We start from the raw sequence: 18,389 nt of genomic DNA on the forward strand, positions 1-18,389 counted from the left end.
CACACTGTCCTTCTACCACATGCTATTGGTCAAAGCAAGTCCCAAGGCCAGTGCAGATCCAAGGGGCAGGGAGATGAACTCCAATATTTTGGTAGGACGATCTGCAAAGTCATACTGTAAAAGATGTGGCCACAGGGATGGGTGGCGAGATGGGGCCCTCTCCCCCCATTAGATGGGCTTATACTTCACCAAAGTGCCTATGTGGGACTTGAAGCTCTCTGACCGAGACTTGGCCACATCTGGCTCCCCTACCTCTCTGCTACCCCTTCATCTCCTTTCTTGGCCAGCTTTCTTCCCCCACTCAGCCTGGACTGGAAGCTCCTGTGACTGGAGGCCACATCCCACTCTTTTACGTGGACCTCTCCATTATTCCAAGTGCCTTCCTGAACCTGCTGTAGTACTTGGCCCATCGAAGGTACACAACTCCCTTGTCTTAGGTAGACAATGGGATTAAGTGCCAATAGCGTAGAGAAGACAAAGTAGACTTTAAGTCTATTGAAGTGGAGAAACCCTGCCAGGCAATGCTTCTATAAACACTCTGAAAACATGGGGCAGGCACCCCCAAATGTAAAGGATCTTGGTTCTCTTCCTTGCACAAAACTCCAGTTGGCTGGCTTTCTGGTGACTGGGCCACTGAGCCTCTGTCGCTTCTATCCAACTTAGCCAAGGGCCCTGGGCCCCAGGGAGGAGCAGGGACTTTTCTGCCTTGTTTAGCAGAAGGATGACTCAAAGCCTACGTGTCTTATTCCCTCTTTAGCTTCACTGAGAGCTGAGCAGACCTTGTTAACAAGGCTGGATTCCAGTTAAAATCCTCCAGCAGACATTTCAGCCATCCCCCGCCACCTAGAAAAGTCACGCGATTCCATTTATGTAAAAACCTACCCCGTTTCCAAATATCTGCAAAGGGAATGATGCTTAATGGCCTCGCTGAGATTAGCCTGGCTGACCTTCAACCTGAGGGCGGGATGGGAGAAATTGCAGGAGCACTCCGAAGGCACTTATCTATAAACACCTGTTGGAAAAACAAAAATACATTCTCTAAAGAAAAATAGAAATAAATAAATGATGTAATCAGCTCATTACCAACCCATTGTCTCTCCCAAATGTCAGTTTGAAATCTTTCATGTCAAACTCTGAAAAACGGGTTTTGCCCCCCCCCCACCCCCACCCCACCTCACTTCCTCACTCTCTTTCTCTGCTTTATCGCGCTAGATGGAAAGAAACTTTATTTGCTCCAGGAAGACAATGGCCTTATCTTCAACCTAGATCCTCATCCCTGGAAAGGTGGCCTCCTCTGGGAGCATTTTCATAGTGGGGAAAAGCAGCTCGAGAGAAATAATGAGCAAGCAAAGGGAGTCTTGACTTGACACTGTGATAAATGAGGTGAAACTTTGGCAAGGAACCAGAGTTGGCGTATTCAAAAAGGAAATAAAAAGATCGTTCCATTTTAATGGGAAATATAAAACAGCCATTGTGCAAAAGTCGATTTTTCAAAAGCCAAAGAGATAAAGACTATAAGGGAATGACTGAGAGACGAAGGAGATAATGTGGTTGATAATCAGGCTTAGGTAAAGTGCCACGCTCCGAGCCACCGGCTGGCTCTGTGGGAGTGCCTTTGCAAGTGTCGCTAGCTGCATTTGCTCCCGCCTCATTACCATATGCATCTCTGGACAGCTTCCTTAGAGCTTCAGCTTGTCGCCTTGCCACACTCCTGCCAGCCGGAGGGAGCAAAATCAGCCCAACTTTCTTCAAATCCCAAACTTCTCTCCGTGAGCCTCAGAGCTCCCAGCATCTTCCAAGTTCCCCAGCTGACAAAGAGCCCAGTGTTATGCACACACTTGCTCTTCCCAGTGGACTGGCCTGGCGTGAGGTTGACACCTGTGGGCAGTGCCCTACACCCTGTCTTTCACAGGAATCTTCTCTGGATTGTCCTTGGGCAAATCCTAATTAGCAGGCTAGGTATGCGATGACGATGATTGGACCCCTTTCCCAAGGGAAGTGTGAATTAACCAAGGCACCGTAAGAGGCCAGTTACAGCAGTCGAGCCAATGCAATTTAGAAGTCATCTGGGGATCAACTGCCCTAGTTCATGTCCTGCCTATGTGAAGGATGGGAGCGTATCCTTAGTTATGTGAAATTAGCCATGTAAAATGCTTAGCACAGGGCCCAGTACATAGTAAAGGCTCAATAAACACTAGCTATTAGGATGATTCTATAGATACAATGAGAGTAGTTTGATGCTGTAACCAAGAGGGAAGTGACAAATTTCTTTGACTTCGTAAGCTAAGGTGACTAATAAAGGCCCAGGGAGAAAGTTTATTCACAGAACTGCCCAATGAGGTGCTCAGATGCCACTGGATCTGACCCAGGGCGCATCTCACGTAGGACCTTAGAGACCTTCTAGGTCTAAGCAAATTGAGGCCAAAAAAAAAAAAAAAAAAAAAATACATGTAGCTTGTCCGAAGTCATAGTCAATGGAAACAAGAACTTGACTTTTCCCCATTTCCAGTTAGGTGCTCTGGACCTAATGCCAACACTGCCTTGCTGGGTCATAACACACCCAAATGAAAACTTAGAACACCTCACCCCTTCTGTCCACCCCATCAGTTGAGGAGCTGGGAAGGCACAGGGATCCTCCTTCAGGATTTAGGAATCTTTAGGTCTAACGATTAGGGTTTCTTCTGTAGATTGGACCCCCGACTACTACGAGGATAGTTATGAGTATCACAACCAGGAAGAGGACGTCAATAGAACTGCTGCCTACCCGGAGAATCCTGACTGGTACTACACGGAGGACGGTAGGTGCCAACACTCTCTGGAGGGTCCTCCTAGGGGAAGGACAGCACACCTTAGAAGAGAGTGTATATGGGACTATAGGCAAGTGCCCCTCTCTCCTCTCTGACTGGCATCATCAAATGGGTATTGCGTAAATGGTTTAGACTGGCTTTTTTTTTTTTTTTCCAGTTAGAATCATACACTAGGAGGACTGGGGAGGTTCCTAGAGACTCTCTCCCACCCCCAAATGACAGGTGAAGCAGGTGAGGCCAGGAGTGGAGTTGACTTAGCCAGGGTCACACAGAAAGTTAGTGCATCATCATCTGGGTCTCCTACACTGTGAGTAAAATTCATATTCAAAAATCACGTCCTCGCTTTGATTACAGGTAGGTCCTAATTATGCAGAAGAGGCTGGGTTAGCATTAAGCATTGGATTGTAGCTATCACAAATTTGGCATTGAAATTTCCCTTCCATTTGTGCTGTGTTTTTCTTTCTCTTCACACTCTTTGGAGGCTTTGCACAATTGATGTGTGTGTGTGTGTGTGTGTGTGCGTGCACTCACAAGTGTGCTTCTACATTTGTTTTTGTGTTTATGACTCCTTAACCCAAGCAATGGGACAGAAGGAAAAATGAGAAGTGGGGCCCAGGCAAAACCATGTGACTGAGCCAGGAGAAGGAATGGAATGCACTTAGCAGCTGGAATAAAAACTGTGTAACTGTGCGAAGTGGCCTGGAAGGCAGGGCCAAGATACAGGGCATCAGGGGAACATCAGAAGGGACCATCAAAACAAGAGCTGGGCCCAGGGATCCTAGTTCCTGAACCAAAGAACAATGTGTGTGAACAGAAGGATAAAGAATTCCCCAAGGGAAGATCCATTCAGACAACCATGAAAAGCCAAAGGCACAGATGAAATATGACAAAATCTAACTGAACAAGTAGTTGAAGAAAGATGAAGGCCACTGGGTCATTTCCTCCTCGCCGCCAATTCTTCTGTCACCCTCTTGCCTTTGGTCTTCTTTCCTGATGTTCAGAAAGCTTGTGTTTCATTAGGGGTGGGTTTTCTTTCCCCACTCCTGACCTCCACCCCCGGGCACTGGGAGTAGGGGAGGTCTTCAGGCTTATGAAATGCCTTCAGCATCAGAGGCAGACCCCGTGGCACTCCCAGCGAGACTGGGAGGAGAAAAACACTGATGGTGGAAAGGGGAGTTTCTCAATGAGAAACTCAATGAGATTCCTTCTCGCCTGTCCTCTTACTAACCTGAATCTCTTTCTGGTCGTGTGACTGCAGTTTTCCTTGCTCTTTAAGGGCATTTCATGTTCCCCCTTTCCCCCCATCCCTGGTTGTGCATTCACTCTCATTCGGGGCAGGAAGCTGAAATTTGATGAGCAAGTAGGGGGCTTCTCACCTGCTGTTCATTGCAATCCTTGACTTCTGCCCACGTATCGTAGATCCGTGCCAGTCCAACCCCTGTGAACATGGTGGGGACTGCCTTGTCAGCGGGGAAAACTTCACGTGCAGCTGTCCGGTCCCTTTCTCTGGAAACAGATGTCAGAATGGTGAGTGCACTTTCCCTGGATTCACTCTTCCCCCTGAGTTGAACAAGAGGCAGTTCCTCCTCTAACTCTAGGCGATAAAAAGGGCTGAATGATTCCATGCAAAGGAGTATAACCATACACATTTTGTATCAGCCATAATGAACTCCTGGCATGATAACAAGCAGCATCTCATTGAATTCTCACTCATGCATATTGGATAGGACTGGTATGCCCATTCTACAGATGGGAATACTGAGGCTAAAAGGAGAGAAGAGCTGGACTCTGACCAAGGTGTAGCCTACACTCAGGGCTTGTTGTTTAGAGTGTTTAAACTAATTACAACAGAGAAATATTGTTCTCAAATGAGAGAGCAGAAAGAATCTGAAGGCACGTGAGCCCCAGCTCCCTTTGTCAGTTAGACAAAGGGAGCTCAGAGATCCAAGGGACCTGCTCATGGACACACAGCTAGTTAGGAGAAGAGTGGAAATTAGAGCCCTGGTGCCTGGCTCCCATCTCCATGCTCTTTCTTCCTTCCATCCTCACTGATATTCTGATAAAAAAAACTATGTCTGCCTTCAGTGACCTATTCAGTGGGTATAACATGAAGTCATGTGATAAGATACTGAGACTAGAACTCTTATGGGCTAATTGCACCCCTGGAGAGAACATGGATCCTGTTCCATCTAGCAACCATCTAACTGGGGTGAGGGGAGCAGTGAGGATCTTTAAATAGGGTTTCATGGTTGCCTTCCTTTCTCTGTATGCTCTTCATCCTTTCCTTCCATTTTCAATCCCACAAGTCTTTCAATAAATGTGTCAGGATGGCTTTGGGTATCAGGCATTAATATAGCATCTGGGTTCATCCCTCAACTTCTCCGAAGAATGACAAAATATTAAGAGAAACAAAAAATCAACCACAAAGTAGAGAAACTCAAATTATAGCTCTGTTTGTTGAAGGTGTAAAAATGATCAAGGCTTTTAACAATAAAGATAGAATAATAAAGAATATGAGCCTTAGAAGGAACTGGGATATAATCATCCATGACCCAAGGATTTATTTTTTAAAATGTATTTATTTTTGTCCAGAAGTAGCATGGTATTTCAGGACCACAGACAAGAACACACACCCTGTCCATCACACACCCCCCCCAACATTGTACTGCGTATGTACCCCAGTAAGTAAAATGTGTCCCCAAATCATGTCCCTTGTTTCTCTATGGATCTCCTACAGTGCAAAACAAGTGCAAGGAAAACCCATGTGACCGGGGCGAATGTCTCATCACCCAGAGTCCTCCCTATTACCACTGTGCCTGTAGACACCCTTACAAGGGTCCAGATTGTTCCAGAGGTAAGTGCTGGAAGCTCCTTCTATGCTAGGTTTTCTCTCTCTGGCTTGTGCCTGGGATGTCTGCAACTTCTTGTGTAGAAGTCCAGATAGTGCTGATGTTTTAGTGGCATCCAAGATGTCCCTTTTGACTAGGACTTTTTAAAATGCATCATCCCGGGACACTTGGCTGGCTCAGTCAGTAGAGCATGCAACTCTTGATTTCTGGGCTGTGAGTTCAAGTCTCACGTTGGGTACAGAGATTACCTAAAAATAAAATCTTGAAAAAAAAATGCATTACCTCTAGAGAGTCTAGGGGGAACTGACTAATCTGTGTCCCTCCCCATCTCAAAAGAATAATCTTGAAATTCATTTCCTCCAGGAAGTAAACCCTGGTCTATTCCTGGAGTGGACCATATAGAGGATTAAATCTGTACTTAGTCACCGCTACGAGTCAGGCATTGTCCCAAGAGATTTACATTTTTTCTTATTCTTCCAAAAATACCGCAAAGAACAGCTTTATAGATGAAGGAACTGGAGTTCAGAGAAGTTAAGTAACTTGCTTGCAGTCACACAGCTACAGAGGGGCAGAGCCAAGTTTCAACCTCGCTAAGACTGGCCCCCAGGCCCCTGCCCAGTCCATGCCTCTTATTCCTTACTGAGTGACCCATCCACTTACATCTTTTTTGCACGGTCTCCCTCATATTTCCTCACCATATTTGTCTACATTCTCAAGATTTATGTGTACATTTACTAGAATGTCAGTGGGTCTGTCTTTCTCCTTTGGCAACCCACCTTTTGTGAAAGGACGGGCACCAAGAGTGCCACCAATATCTCTTCATCACCTCAGATGTAGCTACAACTCCTTCTGAAGAGCCTTGGTGGCCCCACTTCCTGTTTTCACAGCGGCTCCTGTGTGCAGGCCAAATCCCTGCCAGAATGGTGGCACCTGCTCCCGGCAAAGGCGGAGATCCAAGTTCACCTGTACCTGCCCTGACCAGTTCAAGGGAAAATTCTGTGAAATAGGTATGGGTCTCTACCACCACTTCAACAGAAACTTGGGGCCACCATGAGGCCTCTGGAATCCTTTTATTTTGGGGTTTTATTCCCAAAATGGGGTTCACGTCAAGATGGCCAAACTCTACTATTGCCTCACCCTTCCAACCTAAGGGCATAGGGGGTGCCTGGCTCCCTGTAAATGAAGCCATAAATTGGGATGTGGTTCAGGCAAATCAAGCACACCTGGGCCTCCCTCCCTAGGCCTCAACCCACAGGCCACCAGCCCTCGTGTGAGCCAAAATTAAAGAACTAAGTTCCATCTACATGCAGCCACATTTCATGTTTTAAGCTGGGATGAATGTGGAATATACAAGCCACTTTCTTTCTGGAGTTCATGATGGAATCTCAGGATGATCCATATTCAGGCCTGATCCTCCTCCCACTTGATACACCTGCCAGGCCCTTTTCAGGAGCAGCGTGCCAGTCCCTCTCAGTTCCCATGTCCCTGCCTGCTCTCTCCAAGGTCCTGATGACTGCTACGTTGGTGATGGCTACTCTTACCGAGGCAAAGTGAGTAAGACTGTCAACCAACACTCATGCCTTTACTGGAACTCCCACCTCCTCTTGCACGAGAATTACAATATATTTATGGAAGATGCTGAGGCCCATGGGATTGGGGAGCACAACTTCTGCAGGTAAAATGTACCTATTTCCCCATGAGCAGTCTTGGGTGCTAGTCAGCATAAGGGTTTGTCTATCCCCTTCCCTGCTCCTAGTGTTCCTGGGCCAGCTTAGAAACTGGTGGATGGGACATTGAAACTCATCGCTTTTCTTTCTAGGAAGGCCTTCCTGCATACAATAGGCTAGGTTGTGCTCCTATAACAAACAGCCTCCAAATCCTAGTGGCTTGAACACCTCAGGGTTTAATTTTTCCTGTGGCGGCATGTGTCATGCAGGGTGGGGCCAGGGGGGCCAGGGAGAGTCTAAGCTCCACAAAGTTACTCAAGTACCCAGGAAAGGTAAGAAGAGACTCGAAAATGGAGCATGATTTTTTTTACTACCTGAACCTAGAAGGGATACATCATCTCTGCACACATATTTCATTAGCCAGAAATAGTCACGCCATCCTGCATAACTTCAAGGGAGAAATGAAGAGGATAAAATGGAATGTCCAGTGAGCATTGCAGACTCTGCCACAAGGACGTTCGGGTTTTCCCACATCAGGATAATGCCATTTTTACCCCCTGGTGATGACTAGTTACTTTCTTCCTGCTTCCAGACTACTCTGTTGGCTTCCTCCACTGCTCTAACCAAGGACAAGGACAAATGAGGGGCAGGAATTTTTTTGTGTGGCTTTAAACTGATTCCATTAAGCCAGAGGATTTCCTTTGCACAAAACATGTTATCTCCCACCTTCACTCACTTTGAGTTGTTTCCTCTGTGGAGGGGTCTTCGGGGTGATGATTGTGGCAGACTTCCTCAGAGAATTCCCATGGATGGAATTTGGAGGTGAAGGCAGAGAAGCCCTACTCTCACCATGTGTCTGGCTATTTCACTTTCCTGACAAAGGAGACTCTTCAACAGGGATCTCATTTCTTTTCCTACAATTTGTTATGTCTCATGGATATGGCACAAGGCTTGTTAACTATTTTCTGGTCATAGGGATTCTCCTCTGCAAGTTAAAGTTTTGCCAACAACACTTACGTGCTGGGGTTTGTGCTTATGTGCTTGGGTTTTAACCTGTTGGAAGAATGGCATGGAACATGGTCCCAGGGGAATGCAGGAACTTGGTACTCTCTTATCCAAAGGTTCTTTAATGAGGCTGGGTGGCTTCACCAAACCTTGACTGTGGGTTATTTTATGTTTTCATTTTAGAAACCCTGATGGAGACAAAAAGCCCTGGTGTTTCATTAAAGCAAACAATGCAAAGTTGAAATGGGAGTACTGTGATGTCTCAGCTTGCTCAGACCTAGGTAAGACCATGGCTGTCCAGAAGCTCCAGGAATGGTTAGGTTGCAGGTCAATAGATAGATGTTTCTGACACCCCATCTCTTCTGCCCCTGTCCACTCACCATACCTGTTTTACCAATTACCATTCTAGTGGGAACCCAAATGCCCAATCCACTGCTCCCATTTCAGGATGCCTAGCAAGCCTGGATACTTTCGTAAACTGAGGCCAGCGATCCAACTATAAACTCATGTTTCCTGACCTCCAGTCAGTGCACTCAACAAATACGTATGGGTTGCTGGCTATGTGCAGGCACTAGGCCAGGTCTTCAGTGAACAGCGGTGAGCCAACATTGGCTGAGACTCCATGTCTCTCAGGATGCAACATGGACAGAATTCCAGCCTCACAATCTTCCTGGCAGGCTTGTCTATCCCAGCTCTCTACCTGTGTCCAGAACATTGCACCCTCCCACTCTGATCAGTGGGATTACCTCCCTGGACGGTTTCGATTCTGTGCCTTTGTTCTCATGGTCAGCTCTGTCTGGAATACTCCATCCTGTGTCAGATTTTGCCCATATCCAACCATCCTTTAAAAATCAACTCAAGCAAACCTTCCTCCAGGAAGTCCTCCATGACATACCAAGGGAAATGTTATCTCTTCCTCCTCACAAACCCCATGGAATGGAATGGGCACCATCCATGCAACACTTACCACTCTCTCCCTTGTATGACATTTATTTGGGCAAATGTCTTATGTCCCCCACTCTATTTCATCTGAATATCTTCCCCTATACATCAAAAAAAGCCTCCCAAACATATGTGTACAGTAATGAATAGCTAAGTATATACCCAGCAATGGATTTACATATTCACACACATTTTTATACATATTAAAATAAGAAGTAAAAAGCAACATCTTCAAATTGAATTCTGTAGACTTGCTTTATAGTAATCGTGTATTCAACACATATTAACTTTGCACCTGCTACATGCCCACCTTGTATGCATCAGTGCAGTCTCAACTCTGAAGCTTGCTAAGCTGCTGGACTTGGAGTCATACCTCTGACAGCTTCCTCTGAGGCCCTGGAATGAAAGTAAGTAGCATGATTTGTCTTGTGTCCCACAGACATTGCTGACCCAGAGGGAAGCCCCACAGAGCCTCTGACCAAGCTTCCAGGATTTGACTCGTGTGGGAGGACTGAGATGACAAAGAAGGTCAAGAGAATCTATGGAGGCTTTAAGAGCACAGCGGGCAAGCACCCGTGGCAGGCATCCCTGCAGACCTCATTGCCACTGACCGTCTCCATGCCCCAGGGCCACTTCTGCGGGGGAGCGCTGATTCACCCCTGCTGGGTGCTGACTGCTGCCCACTGCACCAAGTAGGTGCCTGCCAAAAGCAGAGGCCAGGGACACTCAAGTCTCTGGGGGTGTTCTACTCTTCCCATCTCAGCAGCATCTTGGTGACTCTGGCAGGATAAGAGGGGCTGATCTAGCTCTAAGGGCAAAAGAGTATCTTCTTAAAACCGGATAGAAAAGAGCTACCATCTAGAACACTTACCATGGGAATTACATGTGCTATGACAGTTAATCCCGAACACTATCAACTGGACGACAAGCTAAGGGAAGACACTTTTACTAATTGCCCAATGCTTGCCCAATGCTAAGGGAAGACACTTTTATTAATTGCCGAATGCTTGCCCAATGCCTAGGGCAGGTCTTCATACAGAACAAGTGCTTAGTAAATATCTGTGCCGTGAAAAAGTTGACTGTTATTCTCATTTCATAAACAAGGACCCTGGGTCTTGGGAGGATTTAGCACCTTTCCACGACCATGACCTAAAGTCATATGGAAAGTGAGTAGGTAAATGGGATATGAACCCAGACTTACCTGTTTCTTTAACCTCTCCAGTCTTGCCCTGAACAGAGAAAAATAGAATGCTCCCATCTGATGTCATTACTATGAACTTGCTGGTGTCATGTGACTTCAGCTATGACTGCTGTGTGGCCTAGAGAAGCCAGCATCTACTGAGGAGCCTGAATTACCACCACTTCCCTGAAACTCCCCAAATTCATGGTCGGGGCTGGTCCCCTGTAGCCCAGGTTTTGATGGCGGCTTTGAAGGTCTTCCAATCCACTGTCTTTAAACAATTTCTTCTGTGATTCCTCAAACATGCAAACATTAGCCTCCACAAAGAGTAGTTGTTCAAGAAGTTAATTGACTACTCTTTAGCAAATCCTAGCGGTAATGGGAGGTCTCTTAGGAAATGTGGGATGCAGCTTACATTTGGAGACCATGTTTCCTCACATTTTCTTATTTGGGCCACAGAGCTCTGTGAGACAAATGACAGTTATAGATGAGGATACCAAGGCTGCAGAAGGTCCAAGGCCACCCAGCTCATGGGGAGCAGAGCCAGGGAGTAGCTTCAGTCTCTCAGATACCAGACCATCTTACCTTCCCTTGCAGCATAAAAGCCAGACATCTGACAGTGGTGTTAGGGGACCAGGACCTGAAGAAGACAGAATTCCATGAGCAGAGATTCGGGGTGGAGAAGATTTTCAAGTACAGCCTCTATAATGAAAGAGAAGAGATTCCCCACAATGATATTGGCAAGTCTTTTCTTTGGGGGATCTCTCATAAGTCTTGTTCTGGGTGGATTTCGTTACTGGTGGAAAGCTGAGGTTTGGTTCTAGAAGGTGCTCTTCTCTTTTTGGTCCCTCACAGACTCTAGAAGGTAGAGAATTTATTCCAGAGATCTTTTAGTTTTAAAGGTCTGTGTTGGTGTTATGGATAAATGAGGGGAAGAGATGCTAGTAAGGCTAAATTGTGGAAAGAACTCAGCCTTGAATCACAGCTCCCTCACTTACCAGGTGGCTTCACTTCTCCAAGCCTCAGGTCCTCTTCTATAAAACATGTACACTGGTATACAATGCTCAGCTTCCTATGTGTTAAGTGACATGATGCACATGCGTCCCCATGTACATCTGGTACCTGGTATGTACTCAGGTGTAGAGGCAATGACATTAAGCTGCTGCCTACAGTGTGTAGCCCAGTTCTCCATTCCTGGGAACTGTCATTCTCTCTCCTTTCTCAATATCTTTTTTTCCTCATGAAGGCTGTTCTTTAAACAATGGGTTAGAAATGATTTCAAACCCCACTATTATTTTTTGATATTACTCTCAGCCTGAAGTGTGACTCTTCCCCATCAGTTAAAGAATGCAGTGGCTGAGGAGGAAGCCATTCCTTTGTTAGGCACTGGTAATGGGGCTTTGCTTACATGCACCCCCTGTTCAAGTTGAAGCTAATGCTTCTTTCACAGAGAGGGTATCATCACTCATTTCCTCTTTCTCTCCCGACCTAGCTCTGCTCAAGCTAAAGCCAGTGGATGGTCACTGTGCTCTGGAATCCAAATATGTGAAGACCGTATGTTTGCCCAATAGTGCCTTCCCCTCTGGGACTGAGTGCCACATCTCTGGGTGGGGTGTGACAGAAACAGGTGAGTCTGGCCATGCATTCTCCTGAGACTCAGGGAAGTTGCATTAACCAGAGAAGGGGTCAAACTTAAGGTCCCTTCTGAACTTGAAATCAATATTCTACTGAAGATGTATTACTAATAGGAAGTGCGAGTGCCTCATGGCTAAAGCTCTTGTTGAGTCTCATCACTTCCATGGAGCCTTCCATGATCCTTATATCTGTCCCTGGCTCCTACCTTGACTTCCATCAAGCATTGATCCTGCATCCACGAAGATCTCTCTCCTTCCCTAGGTAGGTTGGAAAGAGGATAGATTTTAAAGAAGATGGGTTTGGCATCAGACAGACTTGTGTTAGGTCCCTGGCTTTGTCACTTGGACAGCTGAGCTTTAGTTCCTCTTAACCACACTTACCTCCTAGGTTTGGAATCATGATAATAGGAGATTGCTATCAAGCATTCTACAGAGATATTGGCTAAGCCAGCCCCTGGGCGGCAGGGTCTGTGCTCGTTCATCTGTCTCCCCTGGAGTGCTTTGCTCAGGGATGTCCATGTTGTAGACGTTCTATACATTTTCTTAAACCAAGCTATTGATGTGTCTCTAGGATGTGGTCTTATCTAAAAAAGTAACCACAGAATTAATTTTCTCATGTGCTGACAAGATTATATTCTTTAACATAGGAAATTCAGAAGCATAGTTCAAGTCTTTCTCAAATATTCAAAATAGATTTCCTTTCCCCCTAAATCTTCTCCTTAATAATGGAAAGAAGAAACACTTTAAATTGACCTGTATTCATGAAGAAAAAGAAATTTTTTAAAAAAGATTTTATTTATTTATTCATGAGAGATACACACAGGGGCAGGGGGCAGAGGGAGAAGCAGGCTCCATGCAGGGAGCCCGACATGGGACTTGATCCCAGGTCTCCAGGATCAGGTGCTGGACTAAAGGTGGCGCTAAACCACTCAACCACCAGGGCTGCCCAAAAAGAAATTTAATACACAAATTTGTCAGAAACTTTTGGGAAAGAAGATTTCAGGTTACTCAGATCTAAGGTTAGCCAGTGATCCTTCACAGGGATCTTCATTGTCACCCACTTAAACCTTTCAATATCACCATGCTGACCAGAGCAGAACAGGGGATCCTCGGAGGAAGAAATCAATGCCCTGGGAAGTAAGTAACCTAGAAGGGCAACCAGGGCACTACATCCATCCTTAGGAATCTACTGTGAGCCAGCCCTCTGGTAGGAAATTTAAAAAACAGTTTAAGAGGGGTGCCTGGGTGGCTCAGTTGGCTAAGTATCTGCCTTTGATTCAGGTCATGATCTTAGGGTCCTGGGACTGAGCCCCACATTGGGTACCGTGGTTGACAGGGAAGCCTGCTTGTCCCTCTACCTCTCCCTCTGCTACTCCCCCTGCTTGTGCTCTCTGTCAAATAAATAAATAAACTCTTTTGAAATTAAATTAAAAATGATTTAAGACACGATCCCTGCCCTTCTGACCTGATGGTCTAGCTGGGGAGACAAAAGAAGGAGTAAATGATTCCACTCCCCTATGATAAGCATAGCACTGAAGGTCTGTAAAATCACAGTGAAGGCTGGAAGCAAAGGGTCCCCACCCTTGAAAGATGAGGCTCCTCTTCGCATCTCCTGGACAAACCTTACTTTCTATGTTCAGACCTGTGGCCATCTTCTTATCAATGCGAGCTAGCTTCTGATGGGGCAAGTGTCGCCCAGCGCCCCACAGTGGTGACCTCTTTTCTCTACCCCGCAGGGGAAGGATCCCGCCAGCTCCTGGATGCCAAGGTCAGGCTGATTGCCAACACTTTGTGCAACTCCCGCCAACTCTATGACCACATGATCGATGACAGCATGATTTGTGCAGGAAACCTTCAGAAGCCTAGGGAAGACTCCTGCCAGGTCAGAGACTCCAAATGGCACTTGGAGAAGGAGACATGGGTGGGAGCTTACGCTGGGCAGAGGCCATATGAGAGCCCATGGCTGGGAGGCAGGTTTAGAGGCTCACCTGCCATAAATCTAAGGCATAGGCAGGCATCCTTGTCCTCTGGCTAATTGGAATCCACATCCATCCAGGATGACCCAGCATAGTAATAGTAGTGGTCACTTTGCCTGCCTTGTCAAATTTAATTCTCATGACACTGGTGAAGGTGAAAGGTCATTACCATTTTATAGATGCTTAGAGAAATGATCTTGGCCTCTACACCTGGGTGATGAGTGGCAGAGCAGGAATTTGCTTCATTGTGTTTAAACATGAAGATGGCGCTTCTGGCCTTGATCCCTGGGCAGTATGTCTGAAAATCCCAATAAGGAACTACCTAAAAGACTAGTGACTAGAAGAAGAAAGATGATAGGCCCTGAGAACTCACAATAATATTAACTAATCATCAGGATTTGTGTGTGTGTGTGTGTGTGTGTGTGTGAGAGAGAGAGAGAGAGAGACAGAGAGACAGAGAGACAGAGAGAAACAGAGACAGAGACAGAGATGAGGGTGGGAACTTAGCCCTAGCATACCAGGTGGCTGAATGGCTCCTCTACAGCAACAACCAAGTCAGGGCCTGCCTGACATTCTCTCCAGTATAGGACTTATGGGGACCCCAAGTCACAGGGACCTGTGGTGACTCAGAGGCTGCAGGAGAGGGAGATGGTGGAGGCTTCATCTACTGGTGCTGAGGTGACCTGAAGCCTTTACCCCAAGTAGGAGACCAAGCTCCCTTATAGGGGCCACATCTCACAGGAGACATCCTTCTTAGACTCCCAGGAATACCTAAACTTAGAATTTTCTGCCTATCATCTTCATAAATCAACCAACTATCCTGGAAACCCCAGCATGGACACACTAAATCCCAGCTCCCCCCCCTTGCAAAGGGACCCAACAATAAGCTGCCAGCCTCGAGTCCCCTTTGGGAGGGGAAAATCACCATCACTCTTGAAGAAGGTATGTGGCTCTACTGTGACCCTCTGTCCCTTCCCAAGAGGCCATGGATATCCACCTACTCAAGGGAGGGTGGTAAGCAGATGAGTGTGATTTGTCTGAAACCCCTGGAAGATGAATAAGAAAACACAACACTCCCTTCTTTAAATATTTCAAGGGCTTTGTTTGCAGGCTTTAGAAACAGACAGTCATGGGTTTGAAACTTGGTTCTTCTACTTTATGACTTTTGTCAATCACTGAATTGTTTAGTCAGCTCGGGCTGCTCTAACAAATCACCACAAATGGGCTTAAACAACACAGATTTATTTCTGCCACTTCTGGAGGCTGGATGTCTGAGATCAGGGTGTCAGCGTGGTCAGGTTCCAGTGGGAGCCCTCTCCTGGGATACAGATAGCCGACTCCTCACTGTCACATGGTGGAAAGAGGGGGCTATGTCTTTGGGGTCCCTCTCACAAGGGCACTAATCCCATTCATGAGGACTCTAACTAATATCCTCCTAAAAGTTCCACCCACCGATACCATCATATTGGGGAATTCAGCTTCAACATAAGGATTTTGGGGGAACACATTCAGTTCATTACACTGATAGAATTCTCCAATCTCCAGTGCCTAATCTATACAACGGGAATAACGTATTCCTAGAATCCTAAGGTGTGGCCAAGATTCAAAGAGCTAACTCACTGAAAATCCTGTCAGATGCCAGGTGTAAGCAGCGGTGCGTGTTGAGAGCTGTCCCTTCTCACCAGCCCCTCCTGCCACTTCAGCTGGACTCCATAGGAACCAGGCACTGTTCTATGTACTTTGCAAACATGAATCTGCACAAGAGCCAGGATGGGGTGGGGGTGGAGGGTGGGGGTCTGTTGCTCTCCATAGTTCACAATGTGAGAAGCTGAGGCCCAGTTGGCTCACAGTCCGCCAGCCTGGGTTGGAACCGAGATCTAACCCCATAGAGCGTGTTGAACATCTCAGCCATGCTGTCCCTGAGCCTTATCTTCCCCACCCTGTGTGTGTCCTACAGGTCCTAGGACGGCTTTATCCAAATAGAGCACTGCCCCTACCCCCAGACCCTGCAGGAATGAGAAGCTGGGGCACCTGAGAATTTACTGTGTGATCATGAGTCATGACTAAGAGGGTGGAAGTAGGAGCGTGACCTCGGCACTGCGGCCCAGCCCTGCAGCTTCTCTGCCAAGCCCTCATGGACTCAGGGGCATATGGTGGCATTCTCTTCTCTCCCCTAAGAGCCTTGTATCTTCAAAGGCATAGGAAGAGCCCTGCCACCACGTTCCAGAGAAACCCACTGGGGCGATATCACCCCATCACCCCTGGCACCTCCCATGGAAGGTCGAGGGTGTCTCCGAATATATTCTGATTTACCAAGTTCACCAAGCTGAACTCATGTATCTTTTCCCTCAGGGAGACTCTGGAGGTCCTCTGACCTGTGAGAAGAATGGCACCTACTACGTCTATGGCATAGTGAGCTGGGGCCTGGAGTGTGGGAAGAAGCCAGGAGTCTATACCCAAGTTGCCAAATTCCTGAATTGGATTAAAGCCACCATCCAAAAGGGGAGTAGCTTCTGAGGTGTCTTCTGAACCTGAGAGCCCATTCTCCCGAGCCCCCAGACAAGGCAAGTCCTCATGGGCAGCACCGGACACCCTGGGAGCCCCCGGGAGCCCCCCCTGCTCTAAGCAGAGACAACAGCTGCCAGCCTGGGGTGTCCCAGACCAACATTTCCACCGCCTTATCAGGCTGCCTCGTGGGTAACCCAAGAAATGCCAGAATCAACCCAATATATCCTTCGGTGGCTTCCCTTCACACCATGGTACCTTCTAGAAAATCACAGACTGCCTTCACCTCGGACATTTGCAGATAAGGGATTTCAGAATGACCGGAGCCAGTGGGAATGACCTTTACATCTTTATTCCTCATCCCAGACACCCAAGGTACGCCCCAGGATAGCCACCCCCTTCCAGGGTCAGACGGGGGGGCCAAGAATACAACACGCTTCGTGGCTTCCTGAGGTCATTGCTTCGGGGGAGGCGGCTCGGGGAGGGGCTGGCACGGTGTCCTGTCCTGCGAGCAGCTCGCTCGAACTGAAGCACGTCTCTGGTGCACACGCACGTTTGCTCCCGAGCCTCTTTCCCAAGGATCCTGGGTGGACGCCGCTCACTCACAACGGCAGAGCCTTCCTCCTTTTGACGTGCAGAATCTCGGTGGCGTCTGGATTCACGTCCCCCCTCTGATTCTCTGCGGGCTCCACAGCCTCTGGCCCCCCCTGCAGAAATCAAACATCCCTCCCTGAGTCAGAATGAGGCCTCCGCCCTGCTCCCCCAGGATGAGCCGCCTCAGATGCCCCGGGAGCATTTAGAAGGTTCCCCCCTCCTCCGCCCTCCCCAAGAACAAGGATCCTGGAGGCAAGAAGGAGAAAGAAGCAAAGCCAATCTCTCATTTAGACGTGGCGTCTTTCTTCTGAACAAAGTCGGGTTCAAAACCCAGACTGTTGCAGCCAGCAAGCCCCTGACCCTTTCTGCGGATGTAACGAGCAAGCAGTCGGCACAGCCTTGGCTGCCGTGGCCCGCGATTGATGGAGCCCCGGTAGGTTTGTCTCCGCAGAACTAATGGCTGTGACTTCAGAGAAAGCCCTGCAGGAAGTTTAACCCGGGTGTCATCCGCCTGGTCATCTCAGACCCATGAAATTAGGCGCCTTGCTCCAGCTGCATTTCACACTTCTTTAGAGCCAGCTGACCTTTGGCCAAAAATAAAGTTTGAAAAGAAACATTGAGTTTGCCTTTCCCCACGGCCCTGCCAGCTGGGTGGGTTTGCGGCCTGCTACTCACCGAAGCTCCCCGGAGACCCAGGCCCCTCGCCTTGGCCAGTTCTGCCGCCCGCCGAGCCATTTCCACTTTGTAGGAGCCGGGGGGTGTCCAGCCAATGCCTCTGGTCAGGTTCAAGTCTGATTTGTACTTGACCTTAGGGGAAGGAGGGAAGCAAGAGGACTACGTCGACAGGGTCTGGGGTGGTCTGGCCATAGGGTGGCCTCTGTGGGATGGAGCCTATGCCGTTGTCAGTAAAGCCAGGACGAGGGGAAACAATTCTTCTTAGGCAGAAGCCGCCTGGCACGGAGGGCCCAGTGTGCTGTGAGCTGGGCCGTGCATCTTTCCACTCAAGCAACGGGAGCCACCATGGGGGCAGAGGGTGGGGAGGACTGTTCACGTCTGGGCTCCGACTCAACTGGCTCTGTGGCCTTAGGAAAGCCACTTGCCTGCTCTGGGCTTCAGCTGCCTCCCAGGGAAAGGGCAAGGACGGCGTCAGGTAGCTGCTAAGACCTCTCAGAAACAGCAGGGCAGGCCCTCGAGAGCTTGAGCTCTCATATGAAACCAAATGGGGTTCAT

At 47.8% G+C, this 18,389-nt stretch overlaps 2 protein-coding genes across 9 annotated transcripts in view; one reads left to right on the forward strand and one right to left on the reverse strand.

Annotated features, from left to right (window-relative positions):
- Positions 1–17,773, forward strand: part of HABP2 (hyaluronan binding protein 2) — a 33,404-nt gene extending 15,631 nt beyond the window's left edge. Inside the window, exons 3-13 of the mRNA XM_025993723.2 lie at positions 2,688–2,798; positions 4,227–4,334; positions 5,545–5,661; positions 6,544–6,663; positions 7,160–7,331; positions 8,512–8,609; positions 9,710–9,962; positions 11,048–11,190; positions 11,943–12,077; positions 13,821–13,966; positions 16,413–17,773. Coding sequence (XP_025849508.1) covers positions 2,688–2,798; positions 4,227–4,334; positions 5,545–5,661; positions 6,544–6,663; positions 7,160–7,331; positions 8,512–8,609; positions 9,710–9,962; positions 11,048–11,190; positions 11,943–12,077; positions 13,821–13,966; positions 16,413–16,577 — 1,568 coding nt within the window. The 3' untranslated portion in view covers positions 16,578–17,773. The remainder of the gene's footprint in view (positions 1–2,687; positions 2,799–4,226; positions 4,335–5,544; positions 5,662–6,543; positions 6,664–7,159; positions 7,332–8,511; positions 8,610–9,709; positions 9,963–11,047; positions 11,191–11,942; positions 12,078–13,820; positions 13,967–16,412) is intronic.
- The window catches only part of NRAP (nebulin related anchoring protein), a 71,172-nt gene continuing 69,684 nt past the window's right edge, over positions 16,902–18,389 (reverse strand). For all 8 annotated transcript variants that reach the window (XM_072740083.1, XM_072740079.1, XM_072740077.1 and 5 more), the window contains 2 exons: positions 17,835–17,966; positions 16,902–17,272 (listed from right to left, as the gene is read on the reverse strand). In XM_072740083.1, the coding sequence (XP_072596184.1) occupies positions 17,168–17,272; positions 17,835–17,966 (237 nt within the window). In that variant the 3' untranslated portion in view covers positions 16,902–17,167. The remainder of the gene's footprint in view (positions 17,273–17,834; positions 17,967–18,389) is intronic.

The sequence above is a fragment of the Vulpes vulpes genome, chromosome 15 (genome assembly GCF_048418805.1).
Source record: "Vulpes vulpes isolate BD-2025 chromosome 15, VulVul3, whole genome shotgun sequence".
NCBI classification, from domain to species: domain Eukaryota; kingdom Metazoa; phylum Chordata; class Mammalia; order Carnivora; family Canidae; genus Vulpes; species Vulpes vulpes.